Source organism: Myodes glareolus, chromosome X (genome assembly GCF_982192425.1).
Source record: "Myodes glareolus chromosome X, mMyoGla1.1, whole genome shotgun sequence".
Taxonomy (NCBI): domain Eukaryota; kingdom Metazoa; phylum Chordata; class Mammalia; order Rodentia; family Cricetidae; genus Myodes; species Myodes glareolus.
Window position 1 is genome coordinate 27,683,321 of NC_142053.1, and position 20,494 is coordinate 27,703,814.

Here is a 20,494-nt window from a genome sequence, read left to right on the forward strand (position 1 = left end):
GTGTGCTCGCCCTCCCACTGAAGTTAAATAAGAGGCAGACTGAACCAGAAGCCAGCTCATGTTTATTTCACAGACGTGTTAAAAATACAATAAATTTTAAATGGACTGCTGTTAGGTGGGGCAATTGCTGTCTCCCCAGTCAGGTCCCACCAGTCTTCATCATATCTGTGACTTTTTAAAGATATTAAAATCACTTTTCTGGTCCAATTGACCTTTGGGTTCGTGACTTTCTCTGACGTACGTGTGTGTGTGTGTGTGTGTGTGTGTGTGTGTGTGCGCGCGCCCAAAATGGTCAACTTTTGTAATAAAGGTACCTGTTGGTTGTTGTCAACACAGGGTACATGTCACTAATGCATATACATAAAAATTGTTAGCTTTGCTCAGTGAGGTTCTTTTGTTTGAGAGATGTCAGAAATCCCTATATGTACAAAGGATGATAATTTTTACTTTTTGCTATTATCATAGATGGGGTAGGTATTTATGTACATATCTTATTTTGAAAATTATGATGTTGAGGACCTTAAATCTTGAGTCCATTGATAATTTACTTTACTCTTTTTCTTTAAGGTCAACCAAAACTCTGGCAGCTATTTTTATATTGTCTGTAAAAATGATATCCCCTTTATGTAGATGAAATTTCAAAATTGTTTAAAGTCATGATAAGAGACATGTAAAATGGCAAATCTAACCTTCCCTCTTTTTTTTTTTTTAAATAGCGCTGCTTGACGCTAATGGATAGAGGATTTGTTTTTAATTTGATAAATGACTATATATCGGGATTTAGCCCCAAAGATCCTAAGGTAAGTTCTAAGGACAATTGTAGTATATATTGGACATTAGAGCTTCAAGTCAACGATGACAGTTATACTCTCTTCTGGAAGATTCAGAACTGCTCTTTTGTGTACTTCGAGTGTTGTCAAAAGCAAGGACTACTGTTGCACAGGGTTGGGGGGGTCCCCAAGATCACCCACAGCTTCAACAGTTTACTAACAGGATTCAACATCTAGTTGTAATTCTGATGAACGTTCATTGGGGTAATATGGCTACTCAGCAGGGTCAAGAAAGGCAAAGGTATCACGTGGCGTGCGATGATCCCATGAAGCCTCCCATGCTCTCCCCCTCTTGCGAAGGCATATTTCCCACAAGGGGCGAGAATGCAATTAGAAGACTACAGCACTTCTCTTTAGAGTTTAGGGTTCTTTGAGACTGACCCAACTGTGCTGATGAGGAATGAAGAAACCACAGATACACAAAAAGAAAACGTGAGATTGGGTGAGCCATTCACTCTGATAGAAACACACCAGAAGACTGGAGGCTCAATATATTATACACAGCTGAATGGGGAGGCAGGTTATTGTATACAACTGATGGAGGAAGTGGGGTGGTCACTGAGGGGGGGCAGTCTCAGGGGTCAATCATGCAGGTTGCATCTGTAGGGGAATATGAAGCTGTGGTTGATACTTCTGCACACACTGTCAACCTCTGTTGACAGTGTTGTTGACCTCTGTTGACAGACCAGGGAAAGGTCTTGCCATTCCCCCAGCCTGGCCCAGGCCCAGGAAAGGCTCTGCTATTCCTATGGGTCCGCATCACTGGGGTCTTCTGACATGCTGTGCTTATGCCATGGATGCTCATACATGCAGGAGTATACTCACTTCCCGCAGTTCTTACCGGGGAGCTGGTTTGGTATTGAAGCACACAAGATTTCTAGACTCGCAGAAGGGAACACAAGACAGGTGTTCACCATAAATCACATTGTTTGTAAAAGGGCCTAGCAGACTGGCACGAAAAACACAACCTTATCACATAGGGAAAATTTCAAAATCCCTTCTCTCAGATGCCAGCCAACATCAGTGTTGCAACAGCCCTTTTTAAATCTGTCATTCTTGGGCTGGCTATGTTAACCCTTTCCTGGACAGACTGCACCTGCCTGTATACTTTGGAAGATAAACACATTGGGCAATTAAAGATCTTTTTTTAATTTATCAAAAAATAAATGCCTATAAAATGAGATGATATATAATTTACCATTTAGGTTCTTGCTGAATACAAGTTTGAATTTCTCCAAACAATCTGCAATCATGAACATTACATTCCTTTGAACTTGCCAATGGCATTTGCAAAACCTAAGCTACAGAGAGTTCAAGGTATGTATTTGTATTTTCCAGTATTTGGGATTGTTTTTCCTTCTGTGATAGCCCTAGTGTAGCTTAATTCTTTCTGATGAAACCAGTTAGCTTGACGGTAACTAGAATTGCTGCTATCTGAGGATAGCTTCATTGATGGCATTCTGCATTTCCTTCAGTGTAGGCGTATGAAAAAATTGGATGTTACATACATTGTTGCTAAAACACAAATGTCAGACACTAGTAAAATTTCTTTTTATAATAATAGCATATTGAATTTTATGTAAGACTAAATAAAAAAGTATGTGAATGCATTTTGGCTGAAAACATCAAAGATAAATATAAAAAGTAAAATGATAACTCGCATGTACTAAATTTATGAAATGCCTCAGTTTTAATCTCCATTGCTAGTTATATTGCATGCTTCTTTGTTGTGTAGCACTATTCTTATGTTATTATGTTTTTTATTTGTCCCTTTTCTTTTCATATATTAATTAGATTTTTTTTCATTTGCGGTGGACCGTTTGACTTCAGTAGGTAGGTTTAACTCGGTTCACTCTAAAGTAGTATGCTGTGTTTAAACACAATTGATTTGATGAATGGCCAAGATGAATGGGGGCTTTGTTTGTTTTTCAAATCCTCCCTAGCCAAAGTGAGCCTTCAATTTCTTGTACCCAAAAATCTTAAAAGCTTGTTAGTCTTAAAATAAGCTTCAGTATTGTCTGGAGGCAGTTTTCAAATGTCAACCCTTAGAAAGCAGGTTCCTCTTCCTCTGCTCCAAAGCAGCTTGGAGGCAGGGGATGAGCTGACTATCTGTTTTAAGTGTTTGTCACCTCCCTCCGGCTTGCTGCTTTCTCTGTCACCCTGTTGAACACAGGCTTGAAGGTGTGGTTGAAAACACCAAATTGGATTTATTCAAGTCACTGAAGCATAAAATCAATTGCCATTTGCAATATCTACCCAGATAAGTCCACCTTGGTTATTCAATGCTATCCTTGTATCTAGAACGTGATTGGAATTCACAAAAGAGCATGACAGTGCAGGAGAATCATATGCTTTGGTCTTTAGAGAAGTCTTTACTCAGACCTAGTGGTTGTAGAAGTGGTGAAATGATAGCCAGTAAAACTGGAGAAACTTTTCAAGATCACAGTACCACTAACTCCCCCATTACTAGGTTGAGCATGTGTGGTGCGATACTTCGCCCATATTTTTGATAATGACAAGGAAGTTAGGGAAAAGAATTGGACAGGGCATTGGGATTTGGAAATAAATTGGACAGTGTACAATTCAAAATCCTAACTGGATATACTGCATTACATTAATTCTGAATCAACCAAAAGAAAAAAGAAGAAATGAAAGGCATTTTCTTCAGCTTTTTGCTTTATCTAAAATAAAGGAAAATATAATCTACTATAGAAATTACTAAATTTGGTCCTAGCCTCCTCTGAGTTATGATAAGGCAAGTCTCAAGCATAGAATTAATGTGTAGGATTTAACAGAGGCAGAAAGACCTAAAATGGAGTGAAAGATACAGTTTGCAGTGGTGATTTTATAACATGGAAGGTCTGTATTTGTGAGTGTGATGAAGAATTGATGTGAGTGTGGTGATGAATTGATGTGAGATGTGGTGGCTTTTTGTATTATCATTGTGTCTACCCTGGATGTTCAGGCTGATGTGTAATGATCACTACAGCAATCAATAATACTGTTGGGATGATGGGGTTGTCTGGTTTGTCTTCTTTTCGCACTTTATAAATATACATGGATAAGGAAATCAAGCATTAGTCTAGAAAGTTGAGCCTATAGTCAAAATGAGAAATGTGTTAAAATCTTGCAAAACATAGAATTGTTTCACTCTAGTTTCTATTGTAGGAGTATTAAGACTTCAAACAATTTAGGGGAGAAAGTATCTTCATGACCATCTTGCTGACTGAAATAATCATTAAAACAATCATCTATCCCTAATTATGAGGGTTCCTATTTAGTAAAAATTTTGCATGCTCAGTTTATACTACAGAGGAATTGTTCAGATTGATTAATAATAAAATTAAAGTTTTTGCCAGCATGACCACATAATTAAATGATAATTATAGTGTTTTAATTGTCTAATAACAAATTTTGTATATTTATTAAAAGTTACAAATTTTATTGTACTGCAGATTCCAATCTTGAATACAGTTTATCAGATGAGTATTGCAAACATCACTTCTTGGTTGGTCTACTTCTGCGGGAAACCTCCATTGCTCTTCAAGACAATTATGAGATCAGATATACAGCTATCTCTGTCATAAAAAATCTTTTGATAAAACATGCATTTGATACTAGATACCAGCACAAGGTGAGGATGTCTACACAGTTCTTGGGAGCACACTAGTAAATTTTTTTCTAAGAGTTTTGATTCAAGATGATGTTTACAGTGGGGGACAAAGTATGAATATCAATGAAAAGGTATTTATATAAATAAGGTGTTTTTCCATTTCAGGCCATTAAATTTTTAAAAATTTAAATTTTTTAAAATACCATGCAATAACTTGAAGGAAAACATTTTCTCAAATCATTTTTTAATATTTTGATGCTGGGTAGGGAACAAGCCATGTTTCTGTATATAGTGACCATACATTCTACCACTCAAACCATATTTTAAATTAGCATATATAAAGGTCTCTGTTTATGTGGCAATGAAATGAGTTAGGTTGCTTATTTTTCTTATATTTAGTATAAATATTAGGGCCAGTCAAACTCTCTCATGATTTATTCCATAAACTAATTAAGATGTTTGTAAAGTCATGCAGGGACTAGAAAGAAAGGTCAGGAGTTAAGAATGCTTGCTGCTCTTGCATAGAAATGCAGGTTGGTTCCCAGTACCTATATCTGGCAGCTTACATCACCTCTAACTCCAGTTGCAGGGAGATCACACCCTTCTAGCCTCCAAGGGCACCTGTGTTCACATGAACATACACACACATACCTAAAAAACATCATATAGAGTTGTACTATGAATATACTGTCAAATACTGTAATGTCCCTAAATAATATGATATTGATGTGTCTAATAAGAATTAAGTTATCATGTATAAAATATGTAATATGAATTTTTCTTTATACTAAGAAGATTTGTTATGATAGTATTTTACTGTCAGTAGCCATGGATGTGGCTGTAAATCTTACATACATTTAACATCGACCATAGCACTGGTTGCTGTCTGTCCCTACTTTAAATATGTATTTAAATGTCATTAATATTGCAATTTAAGGGCATGGAAAATTAAACTACAGACTGAATGAATCTGGATTAACCTGAAGTTATTTCTTTGGTATTGAGTGACTCAGAGAAATATTTCATGTTTGATAATACATCCTTTACTTTTTAACATTCAAATGTAAATTTGAATATAATTTGTTACTGTAATTAATTTGAAAAGCTGATTTGTAGGTAGATTTGTTTCTACAATTTTCTCATCTGTTGTGTTTTTTAGTTACCAAGATTTTTTTATTTGGAAATATTGCCATTCTTTTCATGGTTCTATCTGAAAGTAAATTGACTCCTTCATTTTGTGATATAAATTATTTTACTGTAGGTTGTGATATCTTTTCAAATTATAAATAGCATATGAATACTGATATTGCAAACAACCTTTTCCTTTGTGTCTGAAAGCTCTCACTGGTCTCAGTATTATGAATAAGTCCAAACAAAGTTCATGGACAATTAGTTTGTAAGATTCATGCCTCTAAAGTTTGAAGCTATTAGTTGACCTTTACTCTTTTAATCTGATATATGGGGCCAATTCCATTCATTTGAATCATATACATCTTATTTACCCATGAAGTTTGAATATTTTTCAGAATCAGCAAGCCAAAATAGCACAGTTGTACCTCCCATTTGTTGGACTGCTCTTGGAAAATATACAGAGACTGGCAGGCCGAGATACTTTGTATTCCTGTGCAGCCATGCCTAATTCTGTAAGTGCTAATGTGTTTCTGTTCTGAGTTACATCTTGTTTTACGTAATGCATTTGGAATTGAGGCCATCTGCTATAGGATCTCAACTGTAAGCATGGACTTTTCAGTATACCTCTACATTTCTCCTGCTTTTCCTAGAGCAGGGCTTCTCAAATGCTAATGTGAGGATGTGCTAGAACACAGATCTTAATTCAGTGGGTCCTAGGCCGAGAGAGTCCCTGTGTCTAACAAGCTTTGGCTGCTTCTGTCTAGTCCAAAGGCTGCATTTTGAATAACAAGGTCCAAAAGAATACCACAAATGCCTTGTTTCTAGTTTGTTCCTTAAAATTTGTGCTAATTAATACACTTTAGTGTTTTCATTTTGCTGGAGAACAAGATGGAAGCATCTTCACTTGCAGAGCTGATATCAGACTCTGGGGTCAATCCCTTTGCTTCTCCTTCTCCTTGGTAGTCTCTGGTTAGTATTTCTTGGTAAGTCTCTTTTAGTTTATTACAATGGGGTGAGCTTTCTCTTCCCCTTAGTGCCTAAGACTTATTTCAGGCACTTAAAGGTGACAAGGTGTCTGTTTGTCCTAACAACTTTTTCCTTGCAATAGTTAAGCTGCTCTTCCTCGCCCTTAGACCTGGAAGGGTTTCTGTTCATCACTCCTAGTTCTCCCTCTGGAGACCTATAAACCATTAGTTTCCACCTTCACAGTTTCTCCCTTCGACATATGCCTTCTAGCTTTTTCTCTAGGCCAAAGTATCATTATTTTGTCATTTCTTGTTCCAAACCATTTGTTTTCTTGGTTAATGCTTTTGGATACTCTCCCATTTGCCAGTGGTCCTCCTAAATCAGTGGTGTCAGACCAGGTGCCAACACTTGAAAGACTGGGGCAAGATGATGCAAATTTTAGGCAAGCCTGGACTACACAGTAAGACATGCCCTCAAAAAAATATGGTGCCCAAATTGTATGCTTTATATTTGTTGGCCCAGTATAAGTGTTAACTCCTGTCCCTCTTCATATTCTGAATGGTCCTAGATCATCTGTGGACATTGCATCATCACTTCAGATAGTTGCATGACTGTTTAAACTCTGCTTTATAATATAATCTGGAAAAAATTTTTCCCTGTAAAATGTCCCTGATAATTTTGAAAACCACTCCTAAGTTCCTGAGAAAGAGGTTTTTAAAGATCAGTTAACGGCACATTTTATTTTCATTTTTAAATTATATGTTTATGCATATGTCAGAGTGTGGATTTGTATATGACTACAGGTGCCTATGGAGACCAGAAAAGTTTCAGATGCCCTGGAGCTGGAGTTATGGACAGTCACCATGGGTGCTGGAAACTGAATTCTGGTCAAGAGCAATTAGGCCCTCATAATTGCTGAGCCATCACTCCAGTCCCATTTGTTTGTTTTCTGAGACAGGATCTCACTATGACTAAGTCTAGGCTGACTTGGAACTTGGAACAATTCACCTGATTCAGTGTCCTGAATGCTAGACTTACTGGCACACACCACCATCACTGGATAGAAAAGCCACTTTTCAGCTTGCCTGATAGCTCTCTTGCTTGTGGCACTTGATCGCGTTAATGAGTGGAGTGTGGATGTGACGTCACTGGGTGTCCCATTGGTCTTTCTTCACACAGCAGTCATGTTCACTGCACACATTCGACAGTGATATTTGTAAAGGTTTCACTCTCTGTTCTTTCTTTTGCAGCTCATGTTCACTTAGAGACTTCATTACACTTCAGCTTCTAGCACTGTCCCTGGTTCCAAGGAACAGAACTGAACAATGTGTAGATTATACCAATTGCAGCCATCTAATTATATCATTTGGTCAGCGGTTATGATTACTTCAGTAGGCTAGCAGCCATTTTTTAAAACATGCCACTTAAACACTAAGAGCACCTCTGTAATTTCCCAGTGAGCTGTGTTTAAAAGCAGGGTGCAGTCTAATTCAGATGTCTTGCCCCAGTTTAAAAACTGGTTAAATGACTCAGGCATCACATTCTGTTACAGGCATCCAGGGATGAGTTTCCATGTGGCTTTGTTTCACCGACAAACAGAGGGAGCCTGACCACTGACAAAGACACAGGTAATTAATCTCTTTAAAGATTACGCATAACATGAGGATTTACAAATGTACCTCCGCTCTTTTTGAAATATTTCATGATAAAACTATCCATAGCCTGACCTTTCCTGAAGTTTAAAGTATGACTCACACAGGTAGCCACATTTTCTAGTTTGTCTGAGCATGATCAAAATGGCTAAGTGTAGTGGAAAAACTAGGAGATAAAAACAAAAACAGTGGTTTTCTTTCCTCTTAACTTTCATCAATATTGGGTAAGGCACTTCCTTTTCTAGGTTTGTATTTACTTACCTGTAATACAGTAAGATGTCTTGTGAATTACCTGGCTTTATTTTATGACTTCCAAGGAACTGAATTACATAGCAAATTGTTTTGAGAGAGGAAAATCACTTCACCTTTACTTGTTTTCTTCTGGTGTTTTGATATATGAATTTCTGTAAAAGGAGCAGCGGGCTGCGTTCCCGCCCGGATCCTGTCTAGCTTACCCCCGAAATAATCACAGAAACTGTATTCATTTAAACACTGCCTGGCCCATTATATCTAGCCTCTTATTGGCTAACTCTCACATCTTGATTAACCCATTTCTAATAAATCTGTATGTCACCACAAGGTCGTGGCTTACCGGGAAGGTTCTAACCTACGTCCATCTTGGGCTGGAGCTTCATGGCGTCTGCCTGACTCTGCTTCTTTCTCCCATCATTCTGTTCTGTCTACTCCACCTGTCTAAGCTGCTGTCCTATCAAAGACCAAAGCAGTTTCTTTATTTGACCAATGAAAGTAACACATAGACAGAAGACCCACCTACATCAAATTTCACAGTAGAGGACCAGGATCTATTCACTGTACTACATATTTACTTAAAATAATGTAGCACTTAGTTTTAAAATTATCTTGATGGTTCTTCCTGTTGCTAACAAGAACTTGAACTTTTTTCCAGCCTATGGATCTTTTCAAAATGGTCATGGAATTAAGAGGGAAGATTCAAGAGGTTCCCTCATCCCAGAAGGAGTAACAGGATTCCCAGATCCTAGCAACACTGGTGAAAATGTAAGAACCTAAACCTATAGGATAACTTTGTGACTATACTACCAAAATCTTTCAAAATAAGCATGCAGCTATCTGGTCTCCTATAGTCTATTTTGGATCTGTAAAATGCATCCCACAATTCTTGAATATTTTAGTAGTACCTTCCTATCCCTGCAGTTGCTACTTGAATGCCTTTTCCCCTCTTAAGCACAGTGAGTGTCAGTTTTTGAGTGGAATTTGAGACAAGGTTTTGCTACACAGTTCAAGCATGCCTCAAGCTCCTTATGTCACCCAGGCTAGTCTTGAACTCACAGTCTCCTGCTTCCACCACCAATTTACTGCTTTTCAACTGGGTCTTATTATGTTGCTCAGGCTGATCTCAAATTTCTGGCCTCAAGCAATCTTCCTATCTCATCCTCTTGAGTAATTACAATGACAGGCAAATACCACAATGCCCAGTTTACCTATAGGGAGTAAGGCAATTATTCTCGAGCAGTCTAACTCTTTACTGTAACCTAGAGGATAGGTTCCAGTTTAAAATTTCTCAACTGCCTTGCATTTTAATCACAACATATCAGTGCAGGGCTGATTCAATCTTTCCTTTTAGAAAATAACATTTTTATTAATTAAAAATTTTCATTTATTTTACATATCAACTAGTTTCCCCTACCTCCTCTCATTCCATTCCCCCACTTCCCATCTACTTCCCCCTCCCATCTACTCCTCCCCATTCACCTCTTCATCTCCATTCAGAAGGCAGACCTCCCATGGGCACAAAGCATGGCACACCACGCTGAGACAGGACCATGCTCCTCCCCCTGTATCAAGGCTGGGCAAGGCAATCAACCCAGCATGGGGAATAAGTTCCCAAAATAAAAATAATACTTAACTTGAGAGAAACTATAGGTCCTCGAGTTGATAGTTTCAGAGTTCCAGCATTACTTAATGTCTTAGAGCCCTCTAACTCTTACATCATATTGCTTTAAGCCTAAGATTAAAATGTAAAATGTGTCTGCCTTGAGGCCCAAATACCACATTTAGACAGTAAAGTTCTGTGACACTATGTAAAATCATATATTTCTTTGAAGGATCTGTAAAATATTTTTTTAAAAATATTAAACTCCCATTCCTGTCTTTAAATGAAACTGGGATTTTGATGCAAGCCAGTCACACCTGACCCCATGTTTAGACATCAGCAATTTTCCTATACTGCGGCATCTTTGGTGTACATCAGAGTCACCTGGGGGAAAACGAAAAGTGAATGGCTGTGCCTCCCCATAGAGTGGTTCAGTAGGTCTGAAACAGGGCCTGCTAACTTGTATTCTAAGTCCTCAGGTGACGTTGCTTCTGCTGGTTGGGAAGCACCCCTTAACCACTGGACTATACATCTTTGAGACTTTGGGTAAAGTGGCATTTATTCCCAAAGGCTCCCATCTCATGCTATTTTGAATTTTGATGATACTGTCACAGATAAGGTAAGAGCAATTAAATACCTTACTGGACGTGATATGACTGACAAGTAATCAGAACTAAGGTTTGTTTCACTCTGATTCAAAGTTCTTAGTAAGTCCTACCTTAATTCTATGTACCCTGTTAGCTCAGCTCAGAGTAGCTACTCAGTACTCTGAGCTAAGTAAGGCTTTGCATTGTTGTTATTCTATTTATAAAGAACCTCAAATAAATGACATCTTGCTATGATTTGGTATTAAACAGACCTCATTAAGTAATAGGAACATCACTACTTTGATATAATTTGGAAATATTACCTGGCCCTCCTTATTTTAATTATCGTATAATTTGTCCATTTAAAATAGATAATTTGATGGTTGGGGATTGGGTATTATTAATACATTCTAAGTAGGAATTCAAATTTAAAAGTGCAATTTTGAGGCCACAATGGTTCCCCAGGAACTTGTATATGATAGGCAAGTGATCTACTTCTGAGCTTTAGCTCCAGTCCTAAAATATTTGCCATGCTTTCAAATACCTTAAACCCTCCTCCACATAAAAGCTATTCTTTCTGAAAGTTATATGTGAATAGTTTAAATTTTTGCTATTACAACACAAGCATATGGGAGTAAACATAAATACATAATTAATGGCTATGTTTTATGAAGACTCAAAGTCATTTCCAGTGATTTTAATAGGTACTGTAGCAATGAAGACTCAGCCCATTTATCTGTCAAATATACCATAAAATTTGTATTTATAATTTTCCCAAATAGGACAAATAGTTAAAAATAATTTAGTTTAAGGCCATGTAAAATTGTGATATTGTTCCCTAAATCTCCTCTCTTTTATCTTACAGACCCGACAGAGTTCTTCAAGGAGTAGTGTATCCCAGTATAATCGTCTGGATCAGTATGAAATCAGAAATCTATTGATGTGCTACTTATATATTGTAAAGATGATTTCTGAAGGTGAGAAATAAGCATATTCAACAGGAATTCTACTAGACACCCCCCATAGGGTCAGGCCTGTAAATCAAAAACATGCATGTTAGAAACAGAGCTTTAAAGATTTAAGTCATAAAATATTCTTTAAGATGAACAATAAAATAAGTTCCTGTGGATTTGAGTGTTTGATATAACTTAAAAATAACTATTGATTAATTTATAAAAATTATGTAACAATTTTAAAGGATTTTTATGCACAGCATAAAATATATTAAGTAGTTAATATACCAGGAAGGAAATAATCACAATACAAAATTAACATTTTAGCTTTTATTTGAAAAACATAAAAACAGAAACAAAAAACAGGGTTTGCTGAAGGTAGAGGATGCCACCATTGTCTCCACAGCATCATTGACATTGTCTGGAGTCAGTCATTGTCTCCGCAACAATGCTGGCATTGTCTAGAGTCACTGTCACCACAGCATCATTGGCATTGTCTAGAGTCACTGTCTCCACAGCATTATTAGTATTGTCTGGAGTCACTGTCTCTGCAACATTACTGGTATTGTCTGGAATCATTGTCTCCGCAGCATCACTGGTGTTAGCTGGAGTCATTGTCTCCGCAGCATCACTGGTGTTAGCTGGAGTCAGGCTGTCAGACTGCTTTTCTTCTTGGAAAAGAATGGTATTATCTGCTAACATTACTAGTTTCTCTTTTATACTATATGACTACCTATAAACAAGAGATTAACTACATGTTCTCAGAAGTTAAAATAAAATTACCTTTCTCTCAAATGCCACAACTATTATACAAGTCCCACCCTCTTCTTCCATTTCTCAATATTTTTCCCAAATAATGTGCAAGTCTAAAGAACTTAAAATCCACATTAAGTGGTCATTATATAGTGTTCACAGGTTACATCTCCCTCATAAATATGTACAAGTAGCAAAGTAAATATAAACTAGAGGAGGGCTCAATGGTAGAACACATGGCTAGTATATTTGAGACCCTGGGTTCAATTCCTAGTACTATAAAAAAGAAAAAAAAATGTGTCAGCACTACAAGAATCAGTAAGTAAATTTAAAATAAATTCAAAAGATCCCTGGGTTCTAATCATCATAATCATGTAACTATTTTGTAATTAAAATTTCTTTAGTATTTTTTTTTATTTTTTAATTTTTTGCTTCTTATTTATTTTTGTTTTTTGAAACCCTAAGTGACCTCAAACTTGCCATGTAGACCAGGCTATCTGCTGTCTCTCAAGTGCTGGGTTTAAAAGCATGTGCCACCATGCCCTGCTTATTTTATTTTATTTTTCTTTTGTGTGTGTATGGGTACCACATGTATGCCTGGTGCCTGCAGAGGTCAAAAGAGCATGAGTTCCCATGGAACTGGACTTACAGATGGTTATAAGCCACTACATGGGTGCTGGGAACTGAACACAGGTCCTCTGCGAGAGCAAAGAGTACTCTTCACCTGCTGAGTCATCTTTCCAGCCCCAATTTATGTAATTTTTGGAGACAGTGTCTCACTATTTATCCAAAGATGGCTTCTCCTGATCCTCTTGCTTTAGGCTCTTGAGTGCTAGAATTACAAGGGTACACACCACACTTGGCTGTTTCACTTTTTTCCCATCACACTTGGCTGTTTCATTTATCTTCCTGGTGTCAGATGGCAAACCCAGGGTATGCAAGTGCTTCCCTGCCATGATAAATACATTGGCCATATTTTTTAACTTTTTTTTTGTTACTAGAGTTATGAACCCAGGGTCTAGCACATGAGTTATATACCTCCAGCCTATTTTATCCATTTTATTAACTATTTCATACTTTATTTTTGTGACAAATAACCATTAAAACAGATTAGTCAGATACGAATAACAAATTCCATAGTACACCAATACGACAGTTGTTTTTTTCATAGTCAAGGATGGTCTTCTTGTCTATCTTCCAGATGTTGGTACTAGAGACACATGCTAGAATGCTCAACTATTTTTCGTTTTAATTTTTTTTTCCGTTGCTGGGGTGAAACCTAGAGCTGGCACATGAGCTATACCCCCAGAATATCTTTATCAAATTTCAGTAAGCATTACTTACTTTTTTGTGATAGTACAAAGTAATATAAATAATATAGATAATACAAATTATACAAATAATATAAAATTATTTAATACAATAATGCAAATAATACTGATTAACAGATAAGTTGATAGTCAATTAACTGTAGAAATTTAAAACCATTAGCCACATATGAATAAAAGCTGTGAAAATATAGTAATACAACTCAAAAAATAGGTTTTTTTTTTCTTTTTGAGATGGAATCTCATTATTTAGCCTAGCTTGGCCTGGAATTCACTATGTAGCACAGGCTAATCAGCTTCCTAAGGGCTGGGACTCTACCATTGCATACAGAAAAACAATACAAATAATTCTGCAACCTACTGGTTTCAGGAATATATAACTTAAGAGTAAACTGTCAGATTACAGTTAGAGCTTCCAATTAGATTGAAGCTCTGTGATGGGCCTCCATGTTTTGGAAAAGAAGTAAAATAATTTTTAAAACCAGAGGTTCATGTCAGGAAATAATAGATGACCTAATAACAACCACAATTCATGCTTTTTACCTTCCCACAAAGATAAAAATGGGAGAATATGGAAACTGATTGTGGTGTTTACCCCATAAACATTTTACTAACAGCAATTCACTATATTAGGGTCCTAAAGGGCATTTGTCGAAGCGTTTCAAGGCATCGTGTTATTATTAGTTCCATAGTCTCAATTTACAGCAACACTATCTTATTGAAAAAAAAATATTTTCCTTACAAGAAAAAGCTGCGACTTCTTCCCTTCTATATGCTGATTTTTCTTTTCAACACAGACACCAACGGAACTCCCTCAGAATTTCTTTTAGGTCTCTTTTCACAAGTTCTTACATTTTCAGATTGACTAGCACTCTCCGCATTGTTTACCTTGGAAGGTAAGGGAGCACTACCAGATTTCACTGAATTGTCATTTTTGTAACTGAACCCATGGAGTGCTGATTTCTTTTGCGGAATATTTTTGGAACTATAGTTCACAGGATACCGTGTACTATTTAATTCATTTTTCTTTGTCAAAGGTGGCAAAACCTTGCTAGAAGTACAAGGCATGTTTTCCTCTGAGGTTTCAGATATTATTATAGGTTCTCCAGAGGAAATGCTGGAAATACTCAAAATAAAGTTATCTTTTCCCTGTTTTTGTGTGGAGGACTTTTCCTTTTCATTAGAGAGGCTTGAGATAGTAATCACGCTATCTTTATTTGAGGTTTCCAATGTAGTTGGTAAAGAATAAACTGTACATGAGGGTAAGACATTGGCCTCTTGAGGAAGATTATCTATAACAGAGTCAAAGTCCAAAAAAGTGGTCTCTGGCACCTGGATGGTTACTCCCGGACTGCTGAGTGAAGGTGGATTATTATCTGGACTTGATTGCATGTACGGAAAACAATAAGATCTTGTCTGTTCCCTACGTGGTTCCATAACCTGTCTAGCAGGCAACTGTACTGGGTAGGAAGGATCCTTTACTGTATAAATCTGGCTCCCTTCAAACTGAATACCAGGCATGAAATCCTCATCATCACTATCCATAAAACACAGAGGAATACGTGGCCGCTTTGCTTTGAGTTTTTCAGAAAGCTTTCTATTTTCTTCTTTTAATTTGTTATTTTCTACAGTGAGCTCAGAAATCTGCACTAGACTTTTTTGGTGCGTGCTACTAAATTCTTGCTCTAGCATATTGCTGTATGTTTCGTTTATTAAACAGCGGTCACACAGTTCTGAATCAGGAGCGTTCTGTGTCTCTGTCACTCGTTTATTCTTTGCTCTAGGGCCATGCCGCCTTCCCTCCATCAGCCTGGCTTTCCTCATACTGCTCAATTTCATCTGTAAACGGTGAAGCTCTTTATCATGGATGTCTTTCAGTGATAACCATGCCTTTTTAAAATCATCAGACATCAGATCTCTTACACTAAGCTTAGCTTTGCCTGCCCTTGAGGCTCCCCTGTCTTCGCTGCTGCTACTACTGACAGCCTGCATCTCCTTTCATTTACTGGGAACCAAGCCTGAAGGGTTTGTGCTTGGCGGTGCCACGGAAGGAATGGCCAAAGAGGGAAAACTTGTCACTGCCTAGCGACCCGCAGCCCCACTGGCCGATCTCTTACTATGGAGCCGGGGCCAGTGGCCTGGCAGTGCCACGGACTAAATGGCAGAGGAGCCTCTGAGGGGACAGGTCCACTGACCAGAACACTAGCTCCTGCGGCCCTGCCCACAGGCGACAGGCGCAGCCTCAAAGGCTTCGCCCGGCCTGCCCCTTTACAGACCTGCCCAGAAGTTCAGAGGAGCCAGGAGCCGGTGGAGTGGGGGACGAACAGAAAGGCCCAATTTCTTTTTCCTAGAAAAAATTCAAAACATTTTTGTTAGGGGCGAAAGAAAAACAGAGCGTGATGGTCACCGGCCACCGCTTTTCAAAATGGCGCCACCACCCTCTGAGGAAAGGCTGAAAAGCCTGCGACTGCTGAGGAAGCCTGCGCATGCGCAACCACGCCCCCGCTGGTTTAGGAAGCCTGCGCATGCGCGACCACGCCCCTTACTGGTTTATGAAGTTTGCACATGCGCAGCCGTGCCCCCTACTGGTTTACTTTTTTTCCAGGAGATACCTAAAGGCCAGGCGTAGCAGGGGAGGACAGAAATTGCTGTCAGCTTAAACGAATCGTATTTTAGAACAAATGAATCAAAATGATAATTTTGATTATTGACGATTAATATTTGAGAATCATTGAAACTGTTAATATTTGTGCTTTTATAAAAAAAAACTTTGGAGTATGCCAAGGTCAGTGACCCATGCTGTATTGGCAGTTACTTCGGAAGACTGACATAAGATTGTGGGTTCGAGACCTACCTCTACAATTTCCTGAGACACTAGACCCCAGTTCAAAAATAAAATTTAGAAAATGCTTTATAACCTCAGCAATTGGGACGCAGAGGCGGGGGAATGGAGAGCTTAAGGCCAACCTGGGCCTGCACCCCACCTTCACCCTGGGCCAGGGAGCTAGCTGGCAGTGGCAACAACAACTGTGTAACTCTAATTCGATCCCCGAGGCCCATATGTGGAAACAGAGCACTCAACTTGTAAGTTGTCCTCAAATTTCTACAAGTGTTGCAGCTCAAATATGCCCCCACACCATAAATGTGATAATAAATATAATTGTAAAAAATACTTTTCAAAAGAGCTGTTAATATAGCTCCAAGATAGAGCACTTTCCTAGCACATATAGAGTACAAGGTTTGATCCCAGTATCAGAAAAAAATGTATTAAAAATGGGAGAAGCAAGATCAAAACCCCTTCATTCTGTCTCACACCATCATAAAATTGGCAGTGGCTCCTCAATCACTATCTACCAAAGGCTGTGGCTTTTATCTACTTTTTAATGATAAAAGATTTTGTCATTTACAATAGGGATAGCCAATACTGATAGCTATATCAGAGAAATATCCAAAGAAAGTTATATTCTAACAAAATTTTAATAATTTTTTATTATTATTATTTAGTCAGAGCTGAGCAAGGGTGGTATATTTCATTTGTCTCATCACTTGGGAGGTAAAGGCAAGAGGATCAGGAATTCAAAACCAACCTGGACTATGAGACCCTGTCTCAAACTAACAAAATAAACTGTATAAGTAGGGAGTGAGGGAGAAAGGGAGGGAGCGACAGAGGTAAATCAGAAAAGATATACTGGAGAAATGAAAGTAATAGGTTAAAGAGACATGAGCTAGATTTTAAACATTCTTCTGTCTGAAGTAGTTGGAAGCAGATAGAACATCAGCCTTATTATAAAAAGAGGAAAATGGAAGAAAATAATTTGTCTCCTCTAAAGTTGTTAAATGTTTTGGTTAACAGAACCTTTTGAGAAGCAGATAAAGGTACCCACCTCTTCAGAAAAATGTCCATAATCCTACCATTGTTTGTGAAATGTTAGAGTTGGCTAAGTCTTGGGTATAAAGGATCAACAAACTTTTCTTATTTTGTCTTCAATCACGATAGGAAGATTGGAGCAAACCATCCCAAAGGACATTTACAAAGTAAATAAAAAGGTTATCAACTAAAGTAAAGATTGCTTGAGGGGCTGGAGAGATGGCTCAGCGGTTAAGAGCACTGGCTGCTCTTCCAAAGGTTCTGAGTTCAATTCCCAGCAACCACATGGTGGCTCACAACCATCTGTAATGAGGCCTGGTGCCCTCTTCTGACCTGCAGACATAATACTGTATACATAATAAACAAATAAATAAATATTAAAAATGAAGATTGCTTGATACATTTGAAACCATTGTGAAAAGTGTGTGTGTGTGTGTGTGTGTGTATGTGTGTGTGTTATTTTGAGCACAGTATGATGAATCATACTGTAATCCCAGCACTCAGAAAGTCTTGGCACTTGTAAATTTAAGGTCAATCTGGGTCGGATATTGAAATCCTGTCTAAAGAAAGGGAAAGGGAAGGCCCCTTGGTGCTGCAGACCTTTTAATTCCAGCACTCTGAAGTGGAGGCAGGAGGATTAGGAGTCATCCTTAGCGCCTTAGCTCTGTAGTGGATCTGAGGCCAGCCTGGAATGTTTACTATTCTGTGTGGGTGTTGGGGAGTAGGGAGAAAAAAGGGACTAAGTGTATGGTTGATCCTAGGTCACTCAGTTTTTGTTCTCAGATCTAACCCCTTATTTCTTCTATTTTCAGATACTCTCTTGACTTACTGGAATAAAGTGTCTCCCCAGGAGCTCATAAACATTCTTGTACTTCTAGAGTAAGTTGCGGTATTTTCCTAAATGTTCCACTTATTTGGAAAAACTGAGTTGTAGGACTTTAGATGTTACAGTTTTTCTGTTTTCAGCCGCCCATTGGCTAATGTGACAGAAAATGTTAAATTTTCTTAATAATCTAGAGTCTGGCATTCTTCACCCAGTGATAAAAGAAAAGCAAGGAAATGGAATACTTATGAGGCCATACAAAACTCCTATCCAATAATCTTACAGATGCGCGGGTGTCTTAGTATGCCCTTGAAAGCTAGGACATTAGAGCGCTGGTAGCTGGCCTGTATTGTTCAACTGAAACAGATCCTGAATTAATGAGCAGCTCAAATTTAAAGTTTGAACTCTTAAGTAGAGCTGAGTACTTCTAAATACTACCCACTTTAGGAACAGAGAGATGTAGCATAACGGATATGTATAGAAATACGCATCTACAAGTATTTTAAAAGACGTGGGGAAACCAGCCATCGTGATTGAAAGGAGTTACATATGCTATCATCATCAGAAGCTCGTTATTTATACAGTTGATTCAAGTTTTTCAAAAATTACAAAAAAAATTTGCTCTGCTGACTAGCAGTTAAGATTTCAGGTGAATTCTCCTATATATGAATTTATTAGTTTGTTTTAAATTAATATAAAAAGGAATGAGATTTCCCTAATGGCATTTTCATCCAAATTGTTTCTGTTGTTCTCTCTTGGCTCATCCTCTAACCGTCTCCCACTCTGGCTGGACCCCTTCTTCCCTGTTAGCCCCATTTCTGCTTTCATGTAACGTGGCTTCATTTTTTCCTTTTTTCTTCCCTTTCGCTAACCCTCCCCAAAGATCTCTTTCTCCTTTTCATGGCCGTCCTTCTAATTTCCTGACCTGTCCTCCCAGCTGTAGTAAACACTGTAAATATGCTGGGACATATTTCCCATTGAAGACAACCGATGTTGAGAATTTGCTTGAAAAGAGGAGGAAAGGGAGGGTGGAGGAAGATTAGCCTGCTTTTCGTAGGACTTAAATAAGACTGTTCATGACAGCTGTTGAGGCTGTGAGCACATAGGGATTTAAATGTTATTTTTCCTAACTTCATGTGTTTATGGTTATTGATAATAGAGAGTATTTTAATACCATTGTGTAAAAATAAAGCATTTGTCCACATTTCTGTAAGTAAGAAAGATGTTTTGTCTTAACGAGTGCTAGAGACCTTGGCTATGGCATGGTATAGCACACAAAGGATGTTTGACATGGGCAAGTTTTCTTTTTTTTTTTTTAATCTGTCATTAAAGTCATGTATATTGACATGGGACTTTTAATGCTCGTATAAATATAGCAGCTATATATGAAAAGATAGGATATGGCCAGCCTTTAGGTAGTTATCTGGGCCTTTATTTTTGTGGAAATGTATGTTCTTGTAAATTGATCTTCGGAACATATGACATCTACACAATAGTTATTAGGTGGTACTAGGTAGTAGTATATTACTAACATGTTGTCGTTTTCCTTTCCAGAGTATGTTTGTTCCACTTTCGCTATATGGGGAAAAGAAACATAGCAAGGTAATCCTTGCAGCACTACAACTTGCCATTTCCCCTCTTTCTTTCCCAACAGAGAGCAGTCCCACCCATGGCATATAAAATCTAAGATACTAATGTTAGGTTAACATGAAGGCGGCTGTGATTTATTCAACGGATCCCAATTCAAGGTTAAAAGTAATATGAACCAATACTACGTTTTCAAAAGGACAATGGCTAGAATAATATAGAAGGTTTCTTCTGAGATACCCCTAAACTTTGAGCAGATTCTTGTATTTCCTGGAGGACTTAAGTAACAGCTAAATAGAAGGGTAGGCATCAAATCAAAAAGTCAGGGTAGCCAACTACTAAGGGGAATAGAAATATCCAACAGTAATTAGGACATACATTATATATTATCTATTTGTTCTTTTGCCTCTTAAATCTTTATAAAGAAATATGTGAGGAGCTCAGGGATATATCATAGCTCAGTGATACAGCATTTGTTTAGCATGCACAATGCCCTGGATTCAATTCTTTATAAACACCAATAGAAGAAGAAGAAGAAGGAGAAGGGAGAA

At 37.9% G+C, this 20,494-nt stretch overlaps 1 protein-coding gene across 2 annotated transcripts in view; it reads left to right on the forward strand.

Moving 5' to 3' along the window:
* Positions 1 to 20,494, forward strand: part of Dock11 (dedicator of cytokinesis 11) — a 186,737-nt gene that overhangs the window by 114,521 nt on the left and 51,722 nt on the right. Inside the window, exons 29-38 of one of the 2 annotated variants that reach the window (XM_087903042.1) lie at positions 717 to 800; positions 2,036 to 2,147; positions 2,625 to 2,663; positions 4,286 to 4,464; positions 5,970 to 6,086; positions 8,093 to 8,168; positions 9,100 to 9,209; positions 11,497 to 11,608; positions 18,346 to 18,412; positions 19,911 to 19,958. In XM_087903042.1, coding sequence (XP_087759168.1) covers positions 717 to 800; positions 2,036 to 2,147; positions 2,625 to 2,663; positions 4,286 to 4,464; positions 5,970 to 6,086; positions 8,093 to 8,168; positions 9,100 to 9,209; positions 11,497 to 11,608; positions 18,346 to 18,412; positions 19,911 to 19,958 — 944 coding nt within the window. The remainder of the gene's footprint in view (positions 1 to 716; positions 801 to 2,035; positions 2,148 to 2,624; positions 2,664 to 4,285; positions 4,465 to 5,969; positions 6,087 to 8,092; positions 8,169 to 9,099; positions 9,210 to 11,496; positions 11,609 to 18,345; positions 18,413 to 19,910; positions 19,959 to 20,494) is intronic. The other variant, XM_087903043.1, reaches the window with a different exon arrangement.